We start from the raw sequence: 26543 nt of genomic DNA, 5'->3' as shown, positions 1-26543 counted from the left end.
CATAGACACATGCAATGCATGCATGTATATATCCATGCAATGCACAAACATGTATACATGCAGACATGTACACACACCCATGCACAGACATGGACACGCATGCATACATATACACACCCATGCAATGCACATACATGTACACATGCATACACACGCACAGAGGTGTACATGCATGCATGCACACACGTGCATGTGCACAGACACATGCACATGCATGCACACATGTGCGGGTACACAGACACACACACACACATGTACACATGCACACGCATAGGCACACATGCATACATGTGTGCACACCCATGTGCATGCATATACACATACACGTGCACACATGTACACATGCAAGACAGGTACACATGCATACATGTACACAGAGACACATGTACACACACATACATGTACATGCACCCACAATCTACCACATTTCCTGGCAGCACCCAGATACAACAAAGACAGCCCCATCACTCTCACTGTCCATGCACCCATGAAAACCCAGTAAGTGACTAAGCTGACACGTGAGATAGCTCTGCCTTAGGGCCGTGGGGGTGCACATGCTGAGCCCTCAAGTTGCCACTGAGCTGTGTATCCAGACAGAAGGCTGGATGGTGTGAGCCATCGAGGAACGAGCTGTGTGAGCCAATGGTTTGAGAGAGCAGGCAAACTGGACAAGAGCCACCTCACAGGCCAGAGGCCTGTCTGAATAAAACTGAGGGTGAGCTTCCTCTTCACACCCAAGTCAGCCATCAGCTCTTGCCCACTTTTTAGGTAATAATAATAATACTTGTCATAGACAGTACTTGCAATGAACCAAGTTTTGTGCTGAGTCCTTTCAAAACATTCATTTGACGTTACTCTTCTTGCTGTCAGCAGCCACATAAAAACAAGGACAACAAGGACTTGTCACACAAGGGAGCCTTTAGGTAATCCTTTCTGAATACAGGTGGTTCTTATCTGCATTCAGAATTTCTCTCAATTTCCTCCAGCCTTTATAAAGAAATCCAAGTTAAGTAGGGGCTTGAAAGAGTTCTGGAAAAATGCATCATAAACTTTGACATTTCTTTCTTGTTTTTCCACCTGCTCTTGTTGGAGTTATGACAAGTGGAATGACATCATTAAGGAGGACTTGTGGCAAAGCCAAGAAAGCTAGGCAGATGAATGAATTTTCTAGTGGATTAGGATTTTGGACTCTGGAATTAGATGTTCAGAATTTGTTGAACCATTCCGTTTCTTATTTAGGTGCAGAAAGGTAGGAATCTGGAGCCTGAGCCAAATGGTCTCAGGTCTTCTTTCTTATTTTTCTGGATCAGACACTTCCTGATCCTCTTCATAACCTTATTTTTTATAATTTTTTTACTTTTTTATTATTATTATATTCAGTTAGCCAGCATATAGTACATTGTAAGTTTTTGTTGCAGTGTTTTAAAAGAATTATTCTGTTGTGGTCTCAGGTTACTCTTGAGTTTTACTCTTAGTAAGGCCCAAAATACCAAGATTGTTTAGGCCACCTCCTTCCGGTGGGAAGAACAGATTTCAAAGAAGCTTAGGAAGAAAATCCATCCCTTATTCAAATAGTAGCTTTGTGATACTCCTTTATATTCATGATATTACCCTGCAAAATTACTGCTATTTCTAACACCCTCTAGGCAATCAAATGATATCAAGGGTCATTTCACGTGTCTCTTTTTATCAGACCAATTAGCTAGCTCCAGTCCCCCGAGCCAGTATTTTCAGAGTCAAAAGTACCAATTTCATCCATAAGTGCAGTGTAAAATGGTAGAATTGTGATGATTTCAACCCAAAAGACACTAGCTCAGTCCTCAGAGCAATCCTAATGCTTCATGTGTAGACCTCATCAACACCTACAACCAGTGGCTTCTAGGCAAGGAACACAGGAGTAGTTATCACTCCCTTGGGCTTATCGTGGCTTGGGGAACTGGGCCAGTAAAGAAAGGAAGAGTCTGTCCTCCCAAGGATGAGAGATTTGAGAAAGGGTGAGATGGAAGATTCAGGTGGGAAGCTTTGTAAAGTTCTGCTTGGAATTCTCATATGTCAGTCAACCTCCCTATCAAGGAAGATGGTAACATGGTATCATAACACATTAATGATATTGTATTGTCATTAAGGATCTTCTATAATGCCCAGTATAGTGTCCTTTCAGCCTCTTTCTTCTGAAGCTGTCCATCTTAGATATGTGTTCACATGATTCCTCATGAGTTTATTAAAGATGAAGAAATCTACCTTTTTCAGAGGTCAGGTTACTTGGGAAGAAGTAAGACAGTGAGACATTGCTCAGACACACCTGTCACTCGTAGAATTATTGCTGATAATGATTTGGTTAGACACTAGACAGCAAGATAAGGAAGATTATCTATTTCAAAATATGAAATTATTGAAAATTAGTCCCTCCCTCTTTTATTGCAATTATGTCTTTTACTCAGATGATCAATTAAGGGTACTCTAGCCATTGTCATGTTACATAATGCATGAGTTTAACAACAGAAGTTAAATTCCTTCATTCACTCATGCAAAATGAGCAAATTGTCCTGGTTGAGATCCCTTCTTTAATTTAACAAACCTATTAATTTATACTAATTAGAGGTGTGCTAGAAAATGATCTTTTTTCCAATTAGATTTATCCAAAGATGGAATGGGCTCTCAAGTGAGGGGCTGATTTCTCCCATCACCGGAAATCTTCAGTCAGGATTTAATGAGAGATTTTACTGAGTGAAATTGGCATGAGTAAGCATTGGACAAAGGTGACAAATACAAAACACTCCTCCTGTAAAATTGTGTAATCTCACATACGCAGTTGGGTAAAAACAGTATAGCTGTAGTTTAGACAATCAACTAGGTCCTTGCTTTGTTTAGAACTATTCTTTACAATTTATAGAGATGCAAGAATTTAGTCGGTACTCTTTAGCTCATAGTTGAAGTGGCCAATCTAGGAGAAAAGAGTAATTTTCCTCCCACACATATAGGAAGATTTTCCAGGCCTGACTCAGGCACAGAAACAAAAAATTGTGAAAGCTCTGTTCATTCATCTCTGAAAGCTAGCTTCCCTGGTCACACCTTTGTGGATGAAGAATCTAGAATAGGCTTTTCCTTGTGTGACCAAACTCGGGTTCCAAGCTTCCTGTGACAGATCTAGGAACCCGTAGATCCTCATGGCTCTGATGTCATTTCTGAAGATGCCTTTCAAGAGAATGCAAGACCAACGTCCCCAGACACTAACAAAATGGAACACTTGTTCTTCCTGCCCCCATTTCCTTGGAAGGGACCCCATGTCTCAACCTGGTCAAACGAGTAGGAGAGTTTTATTTTTAAAACAACGGTTTAATCACTTGAAGATTGTGGTTCTTCTTCTTCTGTAACTCTTTTTTTTTTTAAGATTTTATTTATTTATTTGAGACAGAGAGAATGAGAGACAGAGAGCATGAGAGGGGGAAGGGTCAGAGGGAGAAGCAGACTCCCCGCCGAGCAGGGAGCCCGATGCGGGACTCGATCCCGGGACTCCAGGATCATGACCTGAGCCGAAGGCAGTCGCTTAACCAACTGAGCCACCCAGGCGCCCCTTCTTCTGTAACTCTTAAATAAAGCCCACTGTGCCTTCTCTTTTCTTCCCTGCTAGTGGTTCACTCCTGCAGGCTTTAAGAAAAGGGCTCTTCCTTTGTATTGCTTTGTGCTGAGAATCCATCCATCAATCATGAAAATTCAGCAGTGCCAGTTTATTAAACTCATTCATAGGATGTTTTTAAGGGCCATGCTTGGCCCAGATCATGATTTACTCTCATTCTAACCATGATTTACATAGACTCAAATTTTTAACACATTCCCTTTCTTTGTATCATAAACCACATCACTGAAATACAGCAAGACACACTATGCTGCATCCTGTGAAGAAGATAACCATGCCTTAAGAACATCAAAGTAATAGCAGTAGTACAGCCAATGAGACCTGGCACTCCAGGGCTAACCTCAGGATTCCCTACTTGTAATCCGTGAAGTCCTGTTTGAGTTACTCGATTATTCTAGTCCTCGGTTTCATTATCTGCAAAATGGGGATATGATAAACAGTATCTTCCTCAAAGCATTGTTGGGATAACTAAAAGAGATCGTCCATGTAAAGCATATGGCATGGTGCCTACCTTGTACCAGACATTGGTTATTATTATTCCAATATGTTACAAAATTTTGACCATTTCCTGAGTCAACCAGAGCCCTACAGATTAAAAAAAAAAAAAAAAGGTAATCCAAACTCTAATCTAAGATCTCAAAGAAAGCGCTTGTAACTTGTTCCAAGGGGCATGCTCTTTCATTGGTATTAATCCCAATATACTTGGCTCAGGTACTGGCTTCAGGCTTTTTCTGCTCTCAGACAGTGGTCTAATAGAGTGAACGCCCCTCTGAGAGCCAAGAGGTGTGGCTTATTGTCTGAACTTGGCCACCAATCCCCTAATTGACCTTGACAAACACTTTCTCCATATTTGATTCTCAAGTTTCTCATCTGAATATATATATATATATACACATATACATATACATATACATATTCTCTTGCAGACCAAGGATTCGGTGAATTATAAAGGCTCAGTAGTCATTTCCAAAGACACCTTTCCTAAAGGTCCCTGGAGAAGTGGAGAATTCTACCCACTGGTGGAGGATCTTTTAGGAAGCAGGGGAAGGAATAAGGGCAGGGTCTTTTCCTAAGACAAAAAAACACATACGAGATTACAATTCCTTTTAAAAGAATCCTTTCTAACATGATGGACCAATCAGTCAGCCACACTCTAGGGGACCCTACTGAGTACAAGGTACCATTTTGTACAGAGGAATAGAAGACAGCATTCTAGAAGGCAACACTGAGGTTGAAAAGCAGGCTTTGAAAAGGTAACAAGCATAGCAATACAGTAAATATTCTCCCTCTGACCCTCCCCCCTCTCATGCTCTCTGTCTCTCATGTATGTAAATTTAATTGATTACAGGGAACTCGTATATGAGGTTGCCCTGCCCCCTAAGCACCTGCTCTAGGCACTTTGCATATATTAACTCTTCCATTCTCCCAGCAACCTTAATGAGATATTAAGGATTATTATCCTGATGAGCAAACCATGGCATACAAAGCTTAGTCAACTTGTACAGGGTTCCATAGGTAGTAGGTGTTGGAGCTAAGGTTTAAATCCAAGTAGCCTAGCTCTAGGTTAGTTCATTTTGCTCACCACTAAGGCTTAAAAGGATAAGCTGGGCCAAGTGGGGACAGAACAGACATGAGGTGAGCAGGAGAGAGCTCTAACGATAGCAGAAGCGAGTAACTTAATATAGCTGCAAGCCCGAGTGTTCAGACCTTCACAAGTCAAGAGGAAGTGAAATGAATCACCACCCAATGTCAGTACCCTATCATCCTGAGCCAATTAGGAATGTTCCTTCCATAGTTCTGTTCTCCTTTGTGCTTCCAAAGTAACAACGCACTCCATTTGAAACCCAGTATTTTATATTCAATTGACATCGGCTTTCCAAATATTATAAGGCTCTTTCTTGTGACAGTGCTGACATTGGAGTTCAGACATGAAAATAATAGAATTTATTATTCAATTCTAGCACAAATAAGATAATAGCATTGGGAACCTATGAATTGTATTCATGCCCCCATCTGACAGATCAGAAAAAGGAAGTTCAAAGAAACCAGCTTCACTCACAGTGAGCCACTGACAGAGTGGATGATCTGGAGCCAGAGGAAGTCTTTCCAGCCTGCCAGCCGAGGCAAGTGAAAAACCTAAAGCCATGTGCAACTTTAAGCTGGACCAATGATGACGAGGTGACATTTTTAAGGTCATCACTGAGAAGCATTCAGGAAAGGAAAGGAAGCGGAGACTCAGGCTTGGGGTCTACAAGAAAGACCTCTTCACAGTAAAAATGGACCCTATGTGGAAAGGAATCTTTGCAAAGGAATGAGTTCTCAGGCACTGGGAGTGTCCCAAGGCGAGGGTGTTTAGAACCTCCTAGAATGGTCTGCCCCAACCCAGCGGGAAGAAACCCACTTGCCCCAACAAAGCAGAGAGGGTCATCTGATGATAATGAGCAGGCATTTGAGTAGACCTCAGGAATGTCATGGAAAGGATTCCTGATGGCCACGATCCATTACAACTCCAAGGTGTTGTGATGATGGTGGGGATGATGAAGATGCAGAAAATGAGGAAGACAGGGATTAGACACACTAAAAATTATCATTGTTGTTTTAAAAATCTCATGACCAAGTCTCTAACCAAGCTGGTTTGAAATTCATCAGTCAGCCGACAAAGAATAATTGGAGCTTGTACGATTCGTTGTTAGAAGAAATTCAGACATGTTTCTTTCCTTGACTGAACTGCTGTGTGGCTAACTTGCTGATTTCCAAGCTGGTATGCATATGCCTCTCTCTGACTGTGCCCCGTCCTTAGGTAGCGCTCTTGGTAATACAGATTTTCTGTAGTTTTATAGGGAGTGAGGGTGGCTTATCGTGATGCCTCGGGGGAGTATTCCAGTTTCCCCTCCAGATACCAAGCAGGTTATTGGCAAGCAGACAGAGGACTCAGTACTGGGGAATAGAAAAAGCATTGCCCCGAAGAAGCAATGAAGGTGCACTCTCTGAGCAACTTTGTGCTTCCCCCGTGGAGCTCGCCGGCCACAGGACATTGCCATTCCCCACATCTTAGCCAGGACACTGAGCAGTCTGTTCAGTCTAAAACCCAGACCACACCAAGAAGTAGGCAAGAAAATAAAAATTATGTAACTGTTGATCATGACTACCACACCAACAAGTTGGACTGATTTTATTATTTCATTGACCTGACCAAAGCCTTCTCTTGGTACTGGGGATGAGCCTACGGTGTTGCCAGAGTTCCATTTACTTGTTTCCTTTATAAAGTAACTCTGAATTTCAAGCCAGGGATTACAAGGTTCCAAAGCCAGGCTTAGCTTTCTGTTCCCCCGCCCTAAAAATGATCCGTATGCTGTGTGATCTATGGCAAGTTGCTTGACCTCTCTGGCATTGAGGGAAAACGAGGGGCTTGACTGAGGCTAATTTTAAGGTCTTCTTCAGTTTTAGAAATATTTTCTTCATTCTGAAGGAATTGGATTCTTCTCCATTTAGTGACTCCAAGATGGTTTCAGGAAACTAGACAGGACTAAGGCAAGTGCATATTCCTTGTTGACCTTCCAGAAGCTTTTAAGCCTGGACAGTGAAATCACTGAGCCTTCTGGATAATCAAAATTAAGTTAGCACCATTATGCAGGGATGCCTGGCGCAGACAAGAGAAGGGCATGGAATACACTGGGCGATCAGTTGGGTTTCTCTGTGTGAAATTAAAGGGCTTTGCACTCGCTGGAGTTGTCTTAGGCTGCTCTCTCTTCTAAGATTCTGTGATCTTATTTTTTAATAGTTTTCGTGAAAAAGGAGGCAGGAAGACTCGGACGAAACCTTTCCCTGTGTCCCCCACCTAACAAGAAATAGAGAAAGACGCTTTAATGACTTAAGTTTACAAATGAAGAAAGTCCATGTGAATTTGATTCGTGACATATATGGCTGAGTGCTCTTCTGTTTTGTTCAAGTGATGCTAGTTCAGAGAGAGGAGAGCTGGAGAATCTTGTGCAGAATCCCCGCCCATTCCTTTTTGCTGGGAACAGAATTGGATTCACTCCTGGGCTCTCACTGGAAGGTTGGAGGGAGGGATGGAGATAATGCTCTGTGAAGAGTTAATTAAGATATGGATCCCTCCTTTAAAAAAAAGTTTTAATATTTTTTTTTCTTGCTGTTTGCCCTTAACTCCAAACACCAGAAAAACTTAACTCTTCCAGAAGTCCAGTTTTGCTGTGAAGTAATTTATTCTCCTTCTTTTTTTTTTTTAATTACAGTATTCTCAAATGAGGGATGAAGTATTCAAGTCAAACTTGGTCTGTGCATTTATCGTTCTTCTATTTATCACGGCGATACAAAGTTTGCTTCCTTCTTCAAGGTAAATACGAAAGGACTAAGTTTTCAGGTGAAATGTCTTTGTGAGTTGATGGTCCCTCACCTGGAGCCAGCCAGCTGACCTTTCCAAGGGATCGGAATTTAAAATAACAGGATCCAGGATCCACACCAAAATGTTTGACAATATCAGTGTCTATCCTGGTTGTCTTACTCTGCATCATCTCATTGCTCTGCAATGAGTCTTTTTCACGATCTTAATAAAAACAACCAAAATCAAAATAAGCCCCAGTCTTATGTGACACTGCACCCGTGAATGCAGCAAGTAAGTATTAGGGCCTCTACCACCACCGTCTTGTGCTTCTGTTAATCACCTCTTTGTTGTTCATAGATACAGCATCAAAGCTTCCTGGGCCAGCAAAACTGGCCCTTTTGTTATACCACAAACACCTACATGTGGCCAGTCACTGTTCCAAATACTTTCCATGCAACAACCCATGAAATCCTCATGGCAACCCTATGAGGTAGGTACTACTATTGTCCCCATTTTAAAGAGGAGAGTACTGAGGCTCAGAGTCATGGAATAATTTGTACCAGGTTTCACCACTGAAAAAGTTACAGCCTGCATTCAAACCCAGAAAGTCTCCCTCCAGAGTCTGGACTCTTGACATTCTATCAGACATGGGCATATATATTGTACAGGTCGTCAGTGCCAGAGCCAGCATTTGAACTTAGTTCTGGGTTAGTCGAGGGGCCATGCTTTGTGCTCTTCCTGTACTTTAAGGAAGCCCCCACATCCTTTCTCAGGTAAAGTCCCTTCTCCTTAAACTTACTGTGAATTTTCCCTTTTAATGGGATCGACACATACCTGTGAAATGTCTCATACAGGCTAGCAATATGCCAGACCTTGAGGATGGTATAATGTTGTAAGAGGAGGTCTCCATCCTCTAAGATGTAATTTATTGGGAGAGAGAGAGACATCAGTGATGACTTCCAGTTAATGAGCACTTATTACATAGAAAGCACTAAAACCTTGGCATGCATTGTCTCAGCAAAGCCTCAAAGGCAACCAGTAAGTGAGAGAGCACTCTGATTCCCGTTTTGTAATGGCTGAGTTGGGAATTGAACCCAGAGACAGAGTCTGTGCTTTTGACTACCTACCTACTCTGTACCAAAATCAGTAATTCATTCTGACCAGATGGCTGAAGGAAGAGTTTGCAGAAAAGATAGTATTTTGAGCTGAGCAGGATGAGATAAAAAGAATAAGTGGAAGGGCATTCCCAGTTTAAAAAAACAGCACTGGCAAAAGCACAGGGGCGTGCAAAACCTTGTGTTTGTAGCGTAGTGGACACATGAGAGAGTCCAGAGTAAAGGGTTTGTGTGAGGATGTGGTGGGCGCAATAGCAGAAGAAGGAGTGAGCTAGTGCAGGTTCAGTGTCTACAATGATAAAAAGTGTTCAAGCTAAGTAACATTCCGAGAATGGCCATGCTTGACCTTCTCTGGATTAGCAGGGATACTAGGAGAAAGAGAAAGGGGACTCCAGGGAGATGGTGGCAGGAGGTGGTGTACTTCGGAACAGCTAGATAGCAAAACCAAACACTTCGTGGGCTGTATTTACAACAAAAACAGGTGAGATGATAGCCCCATACGTTCCCAAATGGAAGTGGGTGGTGATAGTCTCCCAATAGCCCCAGGATTGGTATGACATCAGCATCCATGTAGGAGGAATCAGAAACAAGCAAGTAGGCATCTGTCACGTCTGAGAACAAAAGAGCCCCAGTGCAGCCAATAGATGGAAGTACCGCAGGGCAAACTGAGAAAGCAGCTGGAAGCAGGAGGGGTTTGCCCAGTCTGGCATCCAGTGAGTGCAAAGGCCCACAGTAAGTTCTGAAGAGCTGAAACTGTCACACACTGGGAACCTGCCAGACCAACCACCCGTCTCCCCCGCAAGAGAGCGCCTTGGAAGGATCTGTGTGAGGGGCATCAGGAGAACTCACAATAAAGACTATAGAGAAGAAGAAAAGCCAGGGTCATTGTAAAAGTGGAAAGAGAATGTAGCCGTCACGCTTTTGAACACCACATGAAAGCAACCAAAGAGAGAGCTCTGTAGAGTTAAAAAATAAACTCTCCTAAACCACACTTATTTCTGGAAGTTCAGCAAAGTTAACTTGACACAAAAATGAGCAACAAATCATATTGGTGGCAATCCCATACCAAGCTATTATCAGAAAAAAGAGGGAAAAAAGTAGATCGATACCCTTACAGTCGATGAAAACGTTCCAAAAATACAGCCCCACAGCATATATCAAATCTACAACCTACTACCTCAAAAGAATTGAAGCATCTCATGTGGTTCAAGACACGAATTAACAACCTAAACCAGAAGTAGAAAAACTTAGAAATTCAATAAGATAGCTCAGGAAGGAAATAAAAATGAAAAGAAAGATACATTTCGGAAATGAGGACCTAAGAAGAGGGAATACAGAGCACATAAAGACGCAAATAGTGTCTTAAAAGGAACAGAAGGTAAAAAGGAAGAATTTTTTTAATAAAAAAGAAGTGTAAAAGGCGGAGCGCCCTCCCCCACACTTTCCCACCACACTGACAAGAATCCAGAAAATTAATGGTGGACTATAGCTGAAAGAACTGCAAGACACAGACTCTTTCTGAGGAGGAGTTCTCAGGGGAGCCCAGTTCAAGAGGGGAGACAAAAACAAGGACACAAGAGGAATATGAAGCCACTGGTACATACATAGCTACTGAAAACACTAAATGTAGCCCAACTCCAATAGAAAAATCAACAAAACTGAAATCTCCAAGGAGATTTACTTAAATCCTCACAGTAAAGATCAATTCGCCTCAGTTTCTCAAACCTCATACAATGTGACCAGTTTTCAACAAAAAAATTACAAGGTATGCCAAAAGGAAAGAAGAGACAAAGCAATCATTAGAATCAGACTCAGGGATGACAAAGATGCTGAAATTATCAGAAAGAGAATTTAAAATAACTATTTTTAAGGTATTGAGTGTTCTTCACAAATTTGCACGTCATGCTTGCACAGAGGCCATGCTAATCTTCTCTGTATTGTTCCAGTTTTAGTATATGTGCTGCTGCAGTAAGTACAATATAGTAAGTTCTAATGGAAAAATTAGACACCATGCAAGAACAGATGGGCAGTATAAGTAGAAAACTCTAAGAAAGAATCAAACGGAAGTGCTAGAAATAAAAACACTGCAACAGAAATAATGAATGGGCTCATCAGTAGACACAACAAGGCCAAGGAAAGAATCAGGGAGCTTGAATATAGGTCAACGAACTCTCAAACTAAATATAAAGGAAAAAAATAAGTGAAAAAAAAAAAACAGGTCAAAGTATTTAAGAACTCACTTTAAACATAGAAAATCAAATATGTTAAAAGTAGGGGTGCCTGGGTGGCTCAGTCGTTAAGCGTCTGCCTTCGGCTCAGGTCATGATCCCAGGGTCCTGGGATCGAGCCCCGCATCGGGCTCCCTGCTCAGCGGGAAGCCTGCTTCTCCCTCCTCCACTCCCCCTGCTTGTGTTCCCTCTCTCGCTGTGTCTCTCTCTGTCAAATAAATAAATAAAATCTTTAAAAAAAAAAATATGTTAAAAGTAAAGGGATGGAGAAAGATATACTATGCTAACACTAATCAAAAGAAAGCTGTAGTAACTGTACTAATTTTAGTCAGAGTAAACTCAGAACAAGGAAAATTATCAGCGGTGAAGAGGACATTATATCATGATAAAAAAAAATCACTTCTCAAAGAATACATAACAATATGTATGTTATGTCTTGTATCTACCTATGAAGAGAGTGTCAAAATACATGAAGATTAAATAACACATGGGATAAAAAAGAAATCTCAAGAGAAATTTCAAAATATTTTCACCTAAGTGAAAATGAAAATACAATTTGTCAAAATTTGTAAGATGCAATGAAAGCAGTGCTTAGAGGGAAATTTACAGTAATCAATGCATATATGACAAGAGAAGGATCTAAAAATCAATAATCTAAGTTCTACCTTGGGAAACCAGAGAAAGAAAAGGAATTTAAACCTAAAACAAGTAGAAAATAAGAAATCATATAAATTAGGTCAGAAATCAATGAATTTGGAAACAGGAAAATAATAGAAAAATCAACAAAACTGAAATCTGGTTCTTTGAAAATATCAATAAAATCAATAACCCCCTGGCCAAGTAAACAGAAGAGAGAGGCAAAGAAAGTGTCACGCACACAAATTACCAGTATCATAAGTGAAAGAAAGGTATTCACTACTGATCCCAGGGGCATTAAAATGATAATAAAAGAATATATGCCCATAAATTTGATGACTGAGATGACATAGACCAATTTGTTGAATGAGACACAAACTACCCAGATCCACACAAGAAGAAAAGGCTAACCTGAATAGCCCTATATCGATTAAAGAAATGGAGTCAGTGATTTTAAAACTGACTAAAAAAATAAAACACCAGACCTAAATGGTTTCACTGGTGAATTCTACCAAAGATTTAAAGAAAAAATACCAATTCTACACAATCTCTTCCAAAAATTAGAGGTGGAAGGAACAGTTCTTAACTCATTTTATGAGGTCAGCATTATCCTAATACCAAAATCCAGTAAAGACTTTGAAATAAAGGAGAACTACAGACCAATATCTTTCATCAACAGAGACACAAAAATTCTCAACAAAATGTTAGCAAATCAAATCCAACAATGTGTGAAAATAATAATACACCATAACCAAATAGCCTATATTGCAGATAGGCAAGACTTATTCAGCATTTGAAAATCAGTGTAATCCACCCTATCAACAAGCTAAAGAAGAAAAATCATACGATCACATCAATTGATGCAGAAAAAAACATTTGACAAAATCCAATGCCTATTTAAAGTAAAAACTCTCAGAAAACTAGGAATAGAAGGGAACTTCCTTAACTTGGTAAACACAGTCTACAAAGAACCTATAGCTAGCATCATCCTTAGTGGTGATAGACAGGAACCTTTCCCCTTAATATCAGAAACAAGACAAGAATGTACTATCTCACTATAATTACTTAACATCATATTACACATTCTTGCTAGTAAAATAGGACATCAAAAAGGAATAAAAGGTATACATATGGGAAAGGAAGAAATAAAACTAGGTGTATCTGCAAATGACATGACTGTCTATGTAGAAAATCCAAAAAAAAAAAAAAAAAGCCACCAAGAAAACCTCCTAAAACTAATGAGCAAGTGTAGCAAGCTCACAGCATACAAAGTCAATATATAAAAGTCAATTGCTTTCCCATATAACACCAATTAAAAATTAGCATTTAAAGTTAAAGAAACTATTTTTAAATCATCAAAAATTAAATACTTAGGTATAGATCTAACAACATATGTATAAGATCTGTATACATAAAACTAAAAAACACCAATGAAATAAGTCAAAAAATATGTAAATAAATTCTATGTTCATGGATTGAAGGACCTGATATTACTAAGATGTCAGTTCTTCCCAACTTGATCTATAGATTCAATTCGGTATCACTCAAAATCCCAGCAAGCTAGTTTATAGATTTCAACAAACTGATGCTGAAGTTTATATGAGAACACAAAGGCTGTAGCATAACCAATAAAATACCAAAAAAAAAAAAAATCCACCCAAACTAGAGTATTCACACCACTTAATTTTAAGAAAATATAAAGCTATAGTAATCAAGAGAGTGTGATATTGAAGAAAGAATAGACACATAGTTCAAAAGAAGAGTGAGCCCAGAAATAGACTCACAGTAATATATATATATATATATATATATATATATATATATATATAATAATCAACTGGTCTGTGACAAGGTGCAAAGTCAATTCAATGGAGAAAGGATACTTTTTCAACAAATGGTACTAGAAAAATTGGATGTCCATATGAAAACAAAAAAGAACCTATACACAAACCTTACACCTTTCACAAAAATAACTGGAAATAGTTCATACACCTAAGTGCAAAATTATAAGAGTTCTAGAAAAGAACATGGGAGAAATTTGTGATCTTGCATTTGGTTGTGAGTTTTTAGATCTAATGCCAAAATCATGATCCATGAAAGAAAAAATTGACAAGTTGGACTTTATTAAAATTAAATTTTCTGCTGTGTGAAAAACATTGTTCAGAGAATGAAAACTCAAGCCACAAATTAGAAGACAACATTTGTAACTCACATATCTGATAAAGGACTTGCATCCAAGATACACAGAGAACTCTCAAAACTCAACAATAACAAAACAAACAACCCAACTTTTAAAATAGGCAAAAGATCTGAACAGACACTTCACCAAAGAAGATACACAAATATCAAAACAGCATATGAGGGGCGCCCCAGTGGCTCTGTCGTTAAGCGTCTGCCTTCGGCTCAGGTCATGATCCCAGGGTCCTGGGATCAAGCCCCGCATCAGGCTCCCTGCTCAGCGGGAAGCCTGCTTCTCTCTCTCCCACTACCCCTGCTTGTGTTCCCTCTCTCGCTGTGTGTCTTTCTGTCAAATAAATAAAATCTTGAAAGAAAAAAAAGCATATGAGAAAGATGCTCAATATCATTTTCCATTAGAGAAATGCAAATTAAAATAATGACACTATACCGCCACATACCTATTAATAATGATGAGGAAGTATTAAAATACACAGACCACACACACACACACAATGATGGGAGAATGTCAAGGGACACAGGAGTCAACTGAAAGAACTCTCAGGAGCCAAAGATGGAACAACTTGAATAAGAAAATAAATAAAATAGAATTGGGCTAAAAGCTAAAATATAAAATAAATATCTATGGGTTGGTACTGATAGAAATAAATGATTGAATGAATAAATTAACTAAGAATAGATAAATCTCCCATTCAGAAAAATCTCAAATAATTTATGTAGATACTCTGTCCTCAATGGTAGAATTTAACTCCCTGCTCCCGTGGGGGGGCATGTGGCTATGCTGAACGTAACTTCCTTCTGAAGAGTACAGTATGGATGGAGAGAAAGCCTGGAGAAACATGACAAATGCTCTCAGTCAGCTGATGAAGATTAATATCAACAGTGATAAGTCATGTTGAATGAGAATGGCACATAACCACTGTGGTCTCCCTCTCAAAAACCCATAACCTAATCATAGGGGAAAAAAAGGACAAATTCCAACTGAAAAACATTCTACAATATACCTGGTCAGTACTCTTCACAACTGTCAAGGTCTTTAAAGCAAGAGAAGTCTAAGAAACTGTCACAGTGAGTAGAGCCTAAGGAGATATAACAACTAAAGTTGAAAGTGGTATCCTGGATTGGAGATATGAACATGGAAAATCCTATCAAGAATGTCCAACCCAGTATCTATGAGCCTAACAAGGGCCCAGACTGTGCTGTTGAAATAGTATTCCAGTTTTTATTTAAAAAAATTTTTGGAGATATGTATGATTCCAGGGCTGGAAATATACAAGACAAGCCTGGAACATCTTGTCCTATTAAAAAATAAGGAAGCCATCAAGTTTATTCACCATGTCTAAAGGACTTGGAAGCCACACTGAAGAAGTTCTCATTGTTCCAAGATGGAATAACCTGAGCTTCAGTATGGATAATTGTTAAAACAGTCAATGAAAACCCAGCAATTATTTTTAACTTTATGAGTTTATAATGACATTTTTAGAAGTTAGATGGATGATAGAGAACTGATTGGTTATCTTGGAAAGAACAAAAGAAAAAGAAAGAAAGGGAGGGAGGAAGGAAAGAAAGAGAGAAAGAAAGAAAGATGTTTTCTGTCTTTCAGGCATGAAGTGTACCACGAACTCACCAAATAGTAGGTGAGTGAAACATCATAAAATTATTCATGCTAATAGTTTTTAAAGAAATTTTAGAATTAAAATACTGCCATTTTCCAACATCCCAATGAATTAATGGATCTAAGAATTGAACATCAGAGGACATTATTAACACAAAAGGAGAGACAGCCTTGTCTCCTGATGGGAGAAGAACATAACATGTTTATAGTCTTACCGAAAGGATTAAACCTAAGTCTGATCAGGCCTTTGAATCCAGCTTCCAATTTGCGGGAATCATGGAGGATAAAGGACGTTGAATGAGTCTGCAAAAGTAAAATCCAGGCAGTGGGAAATGCTACAGGTCAAGGGCACATATTCTTCAATAAAGACATTGTGAAGAAAATAAAGGGATAAAGAGAGAGCCTGCAGATTTTTTGGAAGACTTGATAAAACAATTTAATTTAAAAATGAGCACAACTAAACTGTACTGTCTAAATATAGATGATAAAACTATAAAGGAAAGGAAAGTGATTGATTGAGGGTAGGAGAGAGGGTTATAACGGAGCCTGGGGATGGGCTTTCAGAGTGCCCAACAAAGTTCTGTTTTGTGAACTCAGTGGTCATTACAAAGGCGGACATATTATAATAGCTAATTAAGCTATACTCTGGTGTGGTTTTCTGTGTTTATGCTTCATTTTACAATTTAAAGTCTTTAGTGAGAGAGAGAGGGAGAGAACGAAAGACTGTACCTCTGCTAAATTGAATGCCTATTATGAGCCAGACGTGCGTTAGATGCTGGGAATCTATCAATGAACAAAAAAGACAAAAAAAGTGCTCTCCTGGATCTTATAATCTAGTGGTAGGAGTCAAAGAAATAATCAAAATATATGCATATGTCTAGATGTAGATGCCATCTATGTAGCTAATTATATGCTATATAGAGGTACATATGTAGATATGTTTATGCCCTGCATATAGATAACATATATACTATGTATGCAGATCTGTATTTGCTATTGCAGTGAATGAATGAATCAGGAAAGGTACCAGGGAGTGCCATAAGAGGATGGGCATCCCGCCTCCCCAAGAACTATGTGCGGCCTCAAGTCTCAGGGATGGTCTCAGGGTGGTGAGCTGTGAGTGATGGCAGGGTCTTGTCAGATTCACCCAAACTCCCTGGACTCCCCTCTTGACTCCTGCCAGTGGAGAGTTGGGGGCCAAGAAGGGCCCTATCTGGTGGATGCTCCCTCCCGACTCCTGGATTCCCAACAAACATCCTTTATGTGCCTGTTTGTGCTGGACACCATGCTGGACACTGCAGGTACCCAGTCCTGGTCCCTACCATCATAAAGCTCACGGTCTGATGGGGGGAAAGGCAATTAGCCGAACAGCTAGAATATGGTACAAAGACTCTTACGGTAGGGCAAGTATAAGGTGGAAGAGGATGTGTAGGAGTGAGGTGAGGAAAACAGATCAAGGCAGTCATCCCAGAGGAGGTGACACTGTCATCTCAACCCCCTCCTGAAGGACTTGCCAGGTCCAGAAGAGGACTGAGATGGAGGGGGCGGGGAGACTGGAAAGTGAGTGTCTGAAGGTGAGGGGTTTGTAAGCCTTGCTGAGGAATTGTGACAGGTTGGCAGAGAAGATATTATCGAAGCTTTTCACTGAAGCAGTGATGAGGTCAAATTTGTGAAGGATCACACTAACATGGAAAATGGAAAGGTGGAAGGGCCTATGGTTGGGGAGACCAGTAGAAGGCAGGTGCAAAACTCTGGGGTGAGAAATGGTAGGGACAAGGTGGTGGTGGTGGTCATGGAGGTGGGGGGGACCAGAGAGGAAAAATTTGCCAGATAGTTAAGGCAGAGATGGACTGGGTTGTGGGGAATGGGAGACTGAGAGGAGCCCAGGGCGGACCTGAGGGTCTGGACTAGCACTGGGACAGAAGGGGTCACTGTGCCAAAGAGGAAGGGAGTATGGCACTTCTCGTGGCCCGGGCAGGCTCCCTTCCCAACGGCCTTGACCAGGGAGGTGAGCCAGCCCTGATGCCCGATTCCTGGCTTCAGGGGAAGAGACCTGGTTCCTTGGGCAGCAGCTGGTGGGCAGTAGTCTCTGACTCTGGGGTGCAAGCTGAAATACCAGCCAACATCCTGAGCTCACTTGCACAGCTGAAGAGAAAAAACTGACAATGAAGAAAACATCCCAAGCCGATCTCTGACCAGACAGGCCACATGTTGTGGGGACTGAGGGGCCCCTTTGCCCCAGACATGGCACAAGCTTTCATCAATGTGTGCTTGTTTCCTCTTCAGCTCATTTTGTGTCTGATTGATCTTTTGTGACTAAACAGATGGCAGGTGCCTTTCACTGACATTTCTTCCATCATGGAATTTTTAGCAGGGGAGGCAGGCTCTCCTCATATGACCACAGCCGACTCTCAGCCCCCAAAGCAAAGTGTAATGGACCCTGGCCTGCATAGTGCTCGCTTGGCTCTTTGCTCTAATTTCCTCATGCTCGCAGATGTTCCTCTCCCAGAGGGGTAAACTGAGGAAAGAACAGATAATATCTTTTTGATTATAGAACAGTGTAGCTCAGTCTGCAAGCATGGTGATGACAGGGTGGAGGACAGACAGCAAGGAAGGTGGGGAAGTGGGAAGGAAAGAAGGCGAAAGAGAAAATATGCAAGAAAAGAGGGAGGCTAGGAAAAAAGAAAGAAAGAGGCCCTGGGTCTTACTACTTTCTGTGCATCTCACTAGCTGTATGTACATATTTGACCTCTCCGGAGCCTCGATTTTCTCATCTGTAAAATGGGAATAACAATCCCCATTTCCCAAGGTTGCTGTGAGAATTAAAAGAACCATATCCATTTTGATAAATTCTGGTTCCCTTCCCTTTCCTGAGCCATAGTATTTTCATCTGTTGAAGTGGCTAAGAATACCTACCTCTCAGGGTTGCTATGAGGCTCAGACGTACTATTGTACTCATAGGCTCTTTGCAGATTCTGAAAGGTGGTATAAATATCATCTTTGGGTATGATCCGACTTTCTGTTTCCTACTGCACCCCAAGCTGGTAGAGGCTGTTCACTCATCCCCATTGATCCCCACCTCCCCAGCAAACACCCAGTTGTGATACCAACCCACACTCTGTTTTAAAGACAGACTATGGGGAGCAATTAGAACTTAATGTCTAGAAATGATTTGGAGAGAGCTGTTTGCAAATCCCTTATCATTTCTTTCAGATTGATTTCAGAAATGAGAGGTTTCCTTTCCTCTATGGACACCAACAATGCAAAGCCAATTCAGAACCCCTGGACGCCTAAGTAGTTTTATAGTTAGATTAAAAAACGACAACTGGTTGCTACAATGTTGATGTGTGCAGGAGATGATAGCTGAAGAGCTGCTGCAGAGATTCTTAGAGGAATTTTATAGGCAGCGCCCGCATCTCACATCTTATAATTAATACCCTTCCCATTGGTTTTCTGGATTTCACTGTGAAGAGAGGAGAACTAATGTTTCTTTGAGTTCGTCTTATGTGCTAAGCATACTGCTTTATTACTTTAACCTCAGAGCCTCCTTAAAAAGTGGGCTTAATAATTCTGGTTTTGCAGACTAAAAATATGATACTCAGAAGAGTTAGTTACCTTGCCCAAGGCTGTGCCACTGGTTAGGTTTTGGAGCTATGGGTTCAGACACCCAGGGTTTTGTTCGCTCTTGCCACTCACTAACCCACATGCCCGTCTTTTACCTCCTGTCTTAGCTCCTTTAGGAGCTGTCACAAAATACTACGGACTGCGGGCTTATAAACAGCTCACACAGTTCTCACAGTTCTGGAGGCTGGAAGTCCAAGATCAAGACACTGGCACATTCTGTGTCTGGTGAGAGCCCTCTCTGCCTAGTTTGTACGTGTGTCCTCACGTTGAGGACGGGGCCAAGGAGCTCTCGGGGGGCCTCTTTTATGAGGGCATTGGCCCCATTCATGAGGGCTCCACCCTCGTGACCTCATCACCTCCAGTGCCCCACCTCCAAATACCATCACATTGGGCATTACGATTCAAGATCCACATTTGGGGAAACACAAGCCCTCAGTCCACAGCTCCTCCCTTTCCTTTGTTTCAGTGAACCCAGAAGGAAGTGCTGATCACTTAAAATGGTGTTGGGGCAGAGGTGGGTTCTGTGGGCCAATCCCACACACAGCCCACCAGCATACCAAAACACCCCACCAAAAGTCAACCCAGAAGCACAATAGCTAAATGGGCAACAAAGTGTCAGTTTTGTAAATTGCCAAGCAAATGCTTGCTTTGCCTGTGCAAAACTTATGGTAAAGGCTGGAATACAGAATGTGGTTGAAGTCAAGAGACCACATGGTGTCCATTCTGAATCTCCTGGCTCTCTCCTTGTGTCCCCTGCTCCACCTTCCCATGCCAGTGTGGGATCTCACTGCTGTGATGCCGAAGAAGACCAATGTGAGGCGCACCCTCCCATCGCCAAAGGAACAGAGAAGATCTGGGCAGTTGCCTATTGGTACTTCCTGGGGACACCTGAGCCTCGTTGCTCAGGAGGAGATGGCTAGTCTTCTTCTTACAGAGAAGGTCCTGGTTCTGGCTTCCCAACCATCTTAGTGGATCTACAAGGAGGGGAGGGCCAGCAGCAGAACTTCGGATAAACCTTGAACTTTAACACTGGCCCTGCCTTCCAAGAAGAGCCAGGTCCCCTGAACATCCGGGATAGGCTCTGATCAGGCCAATGGCAGACTCCTTCCAGAGGTTGGGGGCAGGTAGAGGGGCAGGAGGGTGGCCGGGAATCCCTTTCCCTATGAAGGCTGGTGAGGGGAGGAACAGCATCTTCTTTCCCCAAAAAAGTGTACGTCAGTGAGTGTTTATTGAGTGTTGTCTGTGTGCTCAGCTCTATAGCAGGTGTCATGGAAGAATCCAGAGAAAAACTGAGCCTTGAAGGATAAATGAGACATTCCCCAGGAGAGAGCACAGGAGAAGAAGCATAGTCCTTAGGTCACATGCCTGAGTGTTGCCCATGGAGGGCGGAGAGGCTAGAGTGGGAGCCCAGAGCAGCCCCCACAGCCCTGCACATTGCCATGGAGGTCCGAAGACTATCCGAATGGCAGCAGGGGCCGCAGAAGAGTCTGAGGCTCCTGCTGAGCGACTCTCAACGTCGTCTTTGCCGGCTTTGCTTCTGCCTCACACTTTGAAACAAGGCATTCATATTCTTGGTGGCTGCCTCGCGGTGTCGAGATGCATCAGCCTCGAAATTGGCCCCTTTTCTCTGGGAACTGTCTGACAAAAGCCATCCTCCTCCATTTGCCTCCCCTGGGTGCCCCAGAATAATGGTGTGCTGTTCAGGAGTGTGTTTCCAGCCTGTTTGGGGGGAAGTTTCCCATCTGCCCAGAGCCCTCTGGGAACCCACTGCTACACAGACCTTCTGTTCTTATCTAGAACTCCTGCAGAGACTTCCTGTCAAGGTGATCTATAAAACCAAAACTGTGCAAGTATTTTTTTTTTAAAGGAAAATATAAAACCTTCAACAATAAAAGCTGGGGCTGTGGGGAGAGCGACTTGTCAGCCTTTGTGATGCTTGAGCATGCAGAGGGATTTGCCACTCTTGGTTACCCACCCACCCCCCTTGCAAATGTCTTCCTCCTGGCTGTCCTGATGCCATGCACTCTTTCTCTCCTGCTCATTTGACTACATTTCCTAAATTCCTTTTGCTGCCTTCTCTCCTTCCAGCCCATCAGCTTCTTCTGTAGCTTCATCTGTAGTGCTCTTACCCCTTACCCTCCTTGGGCAAACTCCTCCCTTCTCAGATCTTCAACCACCACCTGTTCACTCCAGACCCAGAATTCCACAACTGTCCCTCCAACTGTCTAGCCATCTGCATGTCTCTAGCTGGATGACCCACAAGCATCAGAAATTCAACTGGCCCCACATCAAATTCATCATCCTTATCCTCTATGGATCAGCTTCTCTTCCTGAATTTACCAGTTTAGATGGTAAAAGCATGAGTATGATCCTTAATGACGCCACTCTGCTACACACCTCCACACACATACCAAAAACACTTACTAGGATTATTGACATGTCTTTACCCGAACCTCCCAGTTATCCGTGCTGCTAGCTTATGTCCCTCCCTTGGTAACTCAGGCGCCAACTATCGAAACCTCTTCTAAACCCTTTCTCTTCTCTTCACTCCATCCTTCATCTCCCACCATGGTTGCCCTTCCGATACACAGATCCGACCCGGTCCTTCCTGATTAAACATCTGGAATATCTGAGCATCGCCTCCATGCAGAACTTTCTACACAGCATGTATGAGACCCTCTCACTCTCCAGCCCCACAACCTCACCACCTGGATTAGTGGAACTTCTAAACACTGGTCACTCTTACTCTCCTGCTCCTTACTTTTCCCTCCCTAAAACCCTCTCTTCAACTTCCAAGGCCTGACCCAAATGTCACTTCTTTTGTGAAGCCTCCCTTGGTTCCTTTTCCTGTTTTCTAAATGCTGGTTGCTCAAACCCCTTTATAGATCATAGCATATTATCCAATAGTTCATCGTGTATATGTCCATATTCTCCTCTAGATTATGATCTCCTAGAGGATGGGGAAGATCTGTCCTAGTGCCTACCGCTGTATCTGGGAAGAAGATTGTTGAATGAATAAGTAAATGACACCACAGAATCCAAAACAAAGATGACAGCACACGTGGGAGGTCTGTCACTCACCAAAATGATTAGAATGGCACAGTGGACTTTAAATCTTAGCTCTAACACTAACCAACTCAGCGACCTCTGGGAAATTGCTTTTCTCTTAGCCTTAAATTTCACCTGAAAAAAGAGAGATCAAGAGACTTCATAAGTCTGTACCAGGGAATGGAAATCAGCTATTATGTAAAGAGCTTAGCATTTTGTCTAGCACACAGTCAGAGCTCCGTGCATTACTGACACTAGTGTTATTAATAATAAATATATGATAATCCAAGCAGAATGAGAGTAAGGCATTGTTCACTAAATGCATGTTGATTGAGCACCAACCAGTGGAAGATGCTAAAGCCAAATGGATGGACTTCACTGTAGAGAGGGAAGGGCCACTTCCATGAAGGTACCCTTCAATGTGCAACAGTTGGCTGGTTGAAAGAGAAGTAGAGAAATGAGACACGAATGGCTGGACAGAGAATAGAGAACGAGGGATGAATTCCCAAGGAGAAGCAATATGCCTGCTGAGAGTTTGGTTGGTAAGGAGAGGAAGCAGTCAAAAATGCCTCCAGAGATGGAGTTTGAGATCACCAAGTTGCTGGAAACAGCCTGACACCCAGCAGAGGTGTCCAACGGACAGGGCTACCATGGGACAGAGCTTTGGTGAGACCTTGAAGCTCAAGATGTATACTTGGGAGTGATGTTGAAGCCTTGGGCAAGGATGAGTTCTCCTACCTACAACTCAAATTGTACCCTTACCCATGTCTCAAGTGGCACATAGTATATTCCCTGCAAACCTTGATAATCACTAACCAAACTGAGCAACTTGGAACAGGTGCCAAGTTCAGTTCTTGGCACCAGAGTAGACCAAGAGGGAAAGTGTTTCATAAAACACACCTCAAAGGGAAAGGGCATGTGGGTCCCTCCCACAGCCTGGGTACTGAGATAAAATTCCAGTGGTATGTTGCTTTGGCAACAGTTGCCTAGTGAGAAAGATGATGATAGAAGAAGCAAAAAAAAAAAAAAAAAAAAAAAAAAGGCAGGAACAACAAATCATGCCAAATATTTCATGGTCGTTTCAAAGTTTCTTGATAGAATATTCTAGGGATGGATGTAATAAAAATGTCTCCTGCTAATTTTTCTTCAACAAACAGAACTTTGGAGAATTATTGGGTGCCAGGGGTGGGGAAGGGTAGTTACGAATGTGATTACCAGTGTTGCCCAGTGAGTGAAGATCAGACAATTGATGCCATGTGACCCAACGTTCTGGGTTTCCCTGCAGGGTGATGCCAATGGCCATCCAGTTTTCCATCCTGATTATGCTGCACTCGGCTCTGGTCCTCATCACCACAGCAGAGGATTATAAGTGTTTGCCCCTCGTCCTCCGGAAAACTTGCTGTTGGATTAACGAGACCTATTTGGCCCGGAACGTCATCATCTTTGCATCCATCTTGATTAACTTCCTGGGCGCCATCTTGAATATCGTAAGCATTCCAAACCCACCAAGCCTCTGGCTTCTCGCATGCAGGCAGGAATGTAGGGTTTATGGAGCCTGCAGCTTCTTTGATTGCCTTGGTACCACTTACCTTCAAGTGCCTGGTGCAGCCCCAACCTTAGGGATAGAGAACAGAGATGCGGCTACTATCAGAGCTGTGCATCTTACTGGTGGCAAATTGTCTTTTTCCTAGGGGGGGGGGTGGTTATCTGCTCCAAAGGAGCGTAAACGCCCTAAAGTTTCTATATTGTCAGTGCCCAACCAATTATAATCGTGAATCAAAGTTCCCTTTAATTAAGTACCTACCTGCTATGTGCCATGCACTGAAGGAGGAGCTGCACGTGTTTTTCTTAATAAATCCTCACATAAACCCCGTGAGGTAAGTCTCCTTATCCCCACTTTATGGCTAAGGAAACTGAGGCTCAGAGACATGAAATAACTTGCTAATAAGGTCTGTCTGACTCCATGACTCATGCTCATTCTCAAATGCTAAATTGTATCTCTGGGAGTGGGGGTGGGGTGGGGAGTGGAAATAAAAGAGCTGTCATTTCTTGAGCACCTACTATGTGCTACAGGTAGGTATTACCGTTCCCATGCAATGGGTAAGGAAACTGCACTTCAGGAAGCTTGAGATCTTGCCTATGACTTTCTAAGGGTTCATATTGGATGTGACACATGGAACTTGGATGATTCTCTAGCTGCCATATTTATCACTGTTTTTAATTTGGTGATCCATGTTTTAATGATTTCATTTTCTCTCTAGAATGGTAACATGATAGCGACAGCATTTTTTGTGTATATACAAACAGTCTGTGTTGTCCAAGACTTAGTTAGTGTAGATTTTAGGAGTGATCTGTCTGATTCCAGGTTTTGAACTTGGCACATTGAGAGAGGCCAGTGGAGGCATCCATCTTGTGGCTGAGCCCATCATTGTGCCCTTTGGGCCTGAGGGAGGGTCTCCACGTGTTCAGGGACCCAAACTGGGGACTCCCACAGTTGTCAGCCTGTGAGTTGGAGGCTTATACTGCCTGAAATTCATTGTCCAGAATGGCCCAGTAATTACTTACAGTCTATGTTGCCCAAGCTCCGTGGTTGGCCTTCTAGGAAAGGATTCTATGGGATAAAGAAAAAGGAAAATCCTAATCTAATTAAAGTCATCATCTAACGAATATTTTATAGATTATTGCAATTGAAAGTGGAAGTGCTTAGGAGCATTGATCATGGTCTGCGGAGGCGTAGCCAGGATCTCAAGGCTTGAGGAATCAGGTATTTCTGGGGTGCAGGATCTGGAAATAAATTCAGTGATTCAGGTCAGTGTTACCTCTGGACCACCCAGGCCAGAGTGGTGCAGCAGGAAGTTCAGAGGCTTTGGAGTCAGATAGACCTGCCATCAAATCTCAGCTGTACCGCTTACCAGCTCGGTGATCCCAGACAAGTTACTTTACTTCTCGGAGTTTCATATTTTTCTATTGTAAAATGGGGATAAAAACAGTAGCTACATCACAAGGTGGTTGTGAGGCTTTTTTGTCCAAAGTGTCTGGCACAGAGGAGGCGTTCAGCCAATGGCAGCTACTCTTTCCCGAGCACCGCAAAAATCTGCCGCAGTTTCTGGCCTAGGGAATGCCCACCACCCCCCTTACCGGCCCCGCCTCATGCTAAGAGTCTTTCTGGAAAACGTGCCCCCCTCAGATCCCTAGAATCCTCCTAGCTGTTGATGAGGAGACAGGCTGCGAGCATCCCCCAGACCTTTTCTCCTGCCATCTGGCTCTCTTCAGAGCCCCACAGGCACTCTCCACCGACCCTACATGAAGGGGCCAGCAGAGCTGTCTTAACCTGGCTTTGGGGCTGGCTTGCAAATGCTTTTTCTGAGCCAGTACCTTCTTTAAAATGAAGGAGGAGATCCCAGCTGGCACCTCCATTCTGGAATGAAGCCCCCTATAGGGCCTGGTGTGCCCAGGCTCCTGTCGAAGCTCGAAGCTCGGCACACTGCTTTGTTCCCAGCACTCACACTGACTTTGTTGTTCCTGTGTTGTTTTGTTTTGTTTTGTTTTGTTTTTTGTCGTTGTTGTTGTTGTTCTTTTTTTTTAATCCGCAGCTGTGGTGTGATTTTGACAAGTCAATACCCTTGAAGAACCTGACTTTCAATTCCTCAGCTGTGTTTACAGATATCTGCTCCTACCCAGAGGTATTTATTCTCAAGCTCCCCTGGGCAAGACTTGGGCCTAGGTACCTCCACCAGCTCCACACAAGGCCTGCTTCCTTCTTCTGCCCCTCCTCCTCCTGCTCTCCTCTTCCTCCTCCCCCTTCTCTGCCTCTCCTTCTCTCCCCTGCCTCTTTCCCACCCTACTTCTAGCCTTTCCTGATTCTCCCTTCTTCTTCCTCCTCCTTTCTTCCTTCTTCACCTGTACCTCTATCCATTTTCCTCTTCCCCTTCCCCCCCTCCCCTACTCATTTCCCCTTCTCATCTCAAAATCCTAGAGCAGAATGTGCTGTTGTTCCCAATGTAGGGCAGAGTTATGGCTCAAATGGTATTTGCTGCCTTCAAGAAGAAGGGATGGAAGGAAGAGAGGTAGGGGGAAGGGAGGGAGAGAGGAAGGAAGGAAG

General features: G+C 42.5%; 1 protein-coding gene and 1 non-coding gene across 2 annotated transcripts in view; one reads left to right on the top strand and one right to left on the bottom strand.

Moving 5' to 3' along the window:
• ADCY8 (adenylate cyclase 8) overlaps window positions 1-26543 on the top strand; it is a 226090-nt gene that overhangs the window by 150958 nt on the left and 48589 nt on the right. The window contains exons 9-11 of the mRNA XM_035011958.1: window positions 7891-7991; window positions 23727-23928; window positions 26035-26124. Coding sequence (XP_034867849.1) covers window positions 7891-7991; window positions 23727-23928; window positions 26035-26124 — 393 coding nt within the window. The remainder of the gene's footprint in view (window positions 1-7890; window positions 7992-23726; window positions 23929-26034; window positions 26125-26543) is intronic.
• LOC118015450 lies at window positions 10964-11070 on the bottom strand. Its single transcript, XR_004680624.1, has one exon. It is a non-coding gene; the product is annotated as a U6 spliceosomal RNA (small nuclear RNA).

Source organism: Mirounga leonina, unplaced genomic scaffold, assembly GCF_011800145.1.
Source record: "Mirounga leonina isolate KUSES-001 unplaced genomic scaffold, KU_Mleo_1.0 Mir_165, whole genome shotgun sequence".
Classification (NCBI taxonomy): domain Eukaryota; kingdom Metazoa; phylum Chordata; class Mammalia; order Carnivora; family Phocidae; genus Mirounga; species Mirounga leonina.
This window is presented reverse-complemented; position numbering and strand designations above follow the sequence as displayed.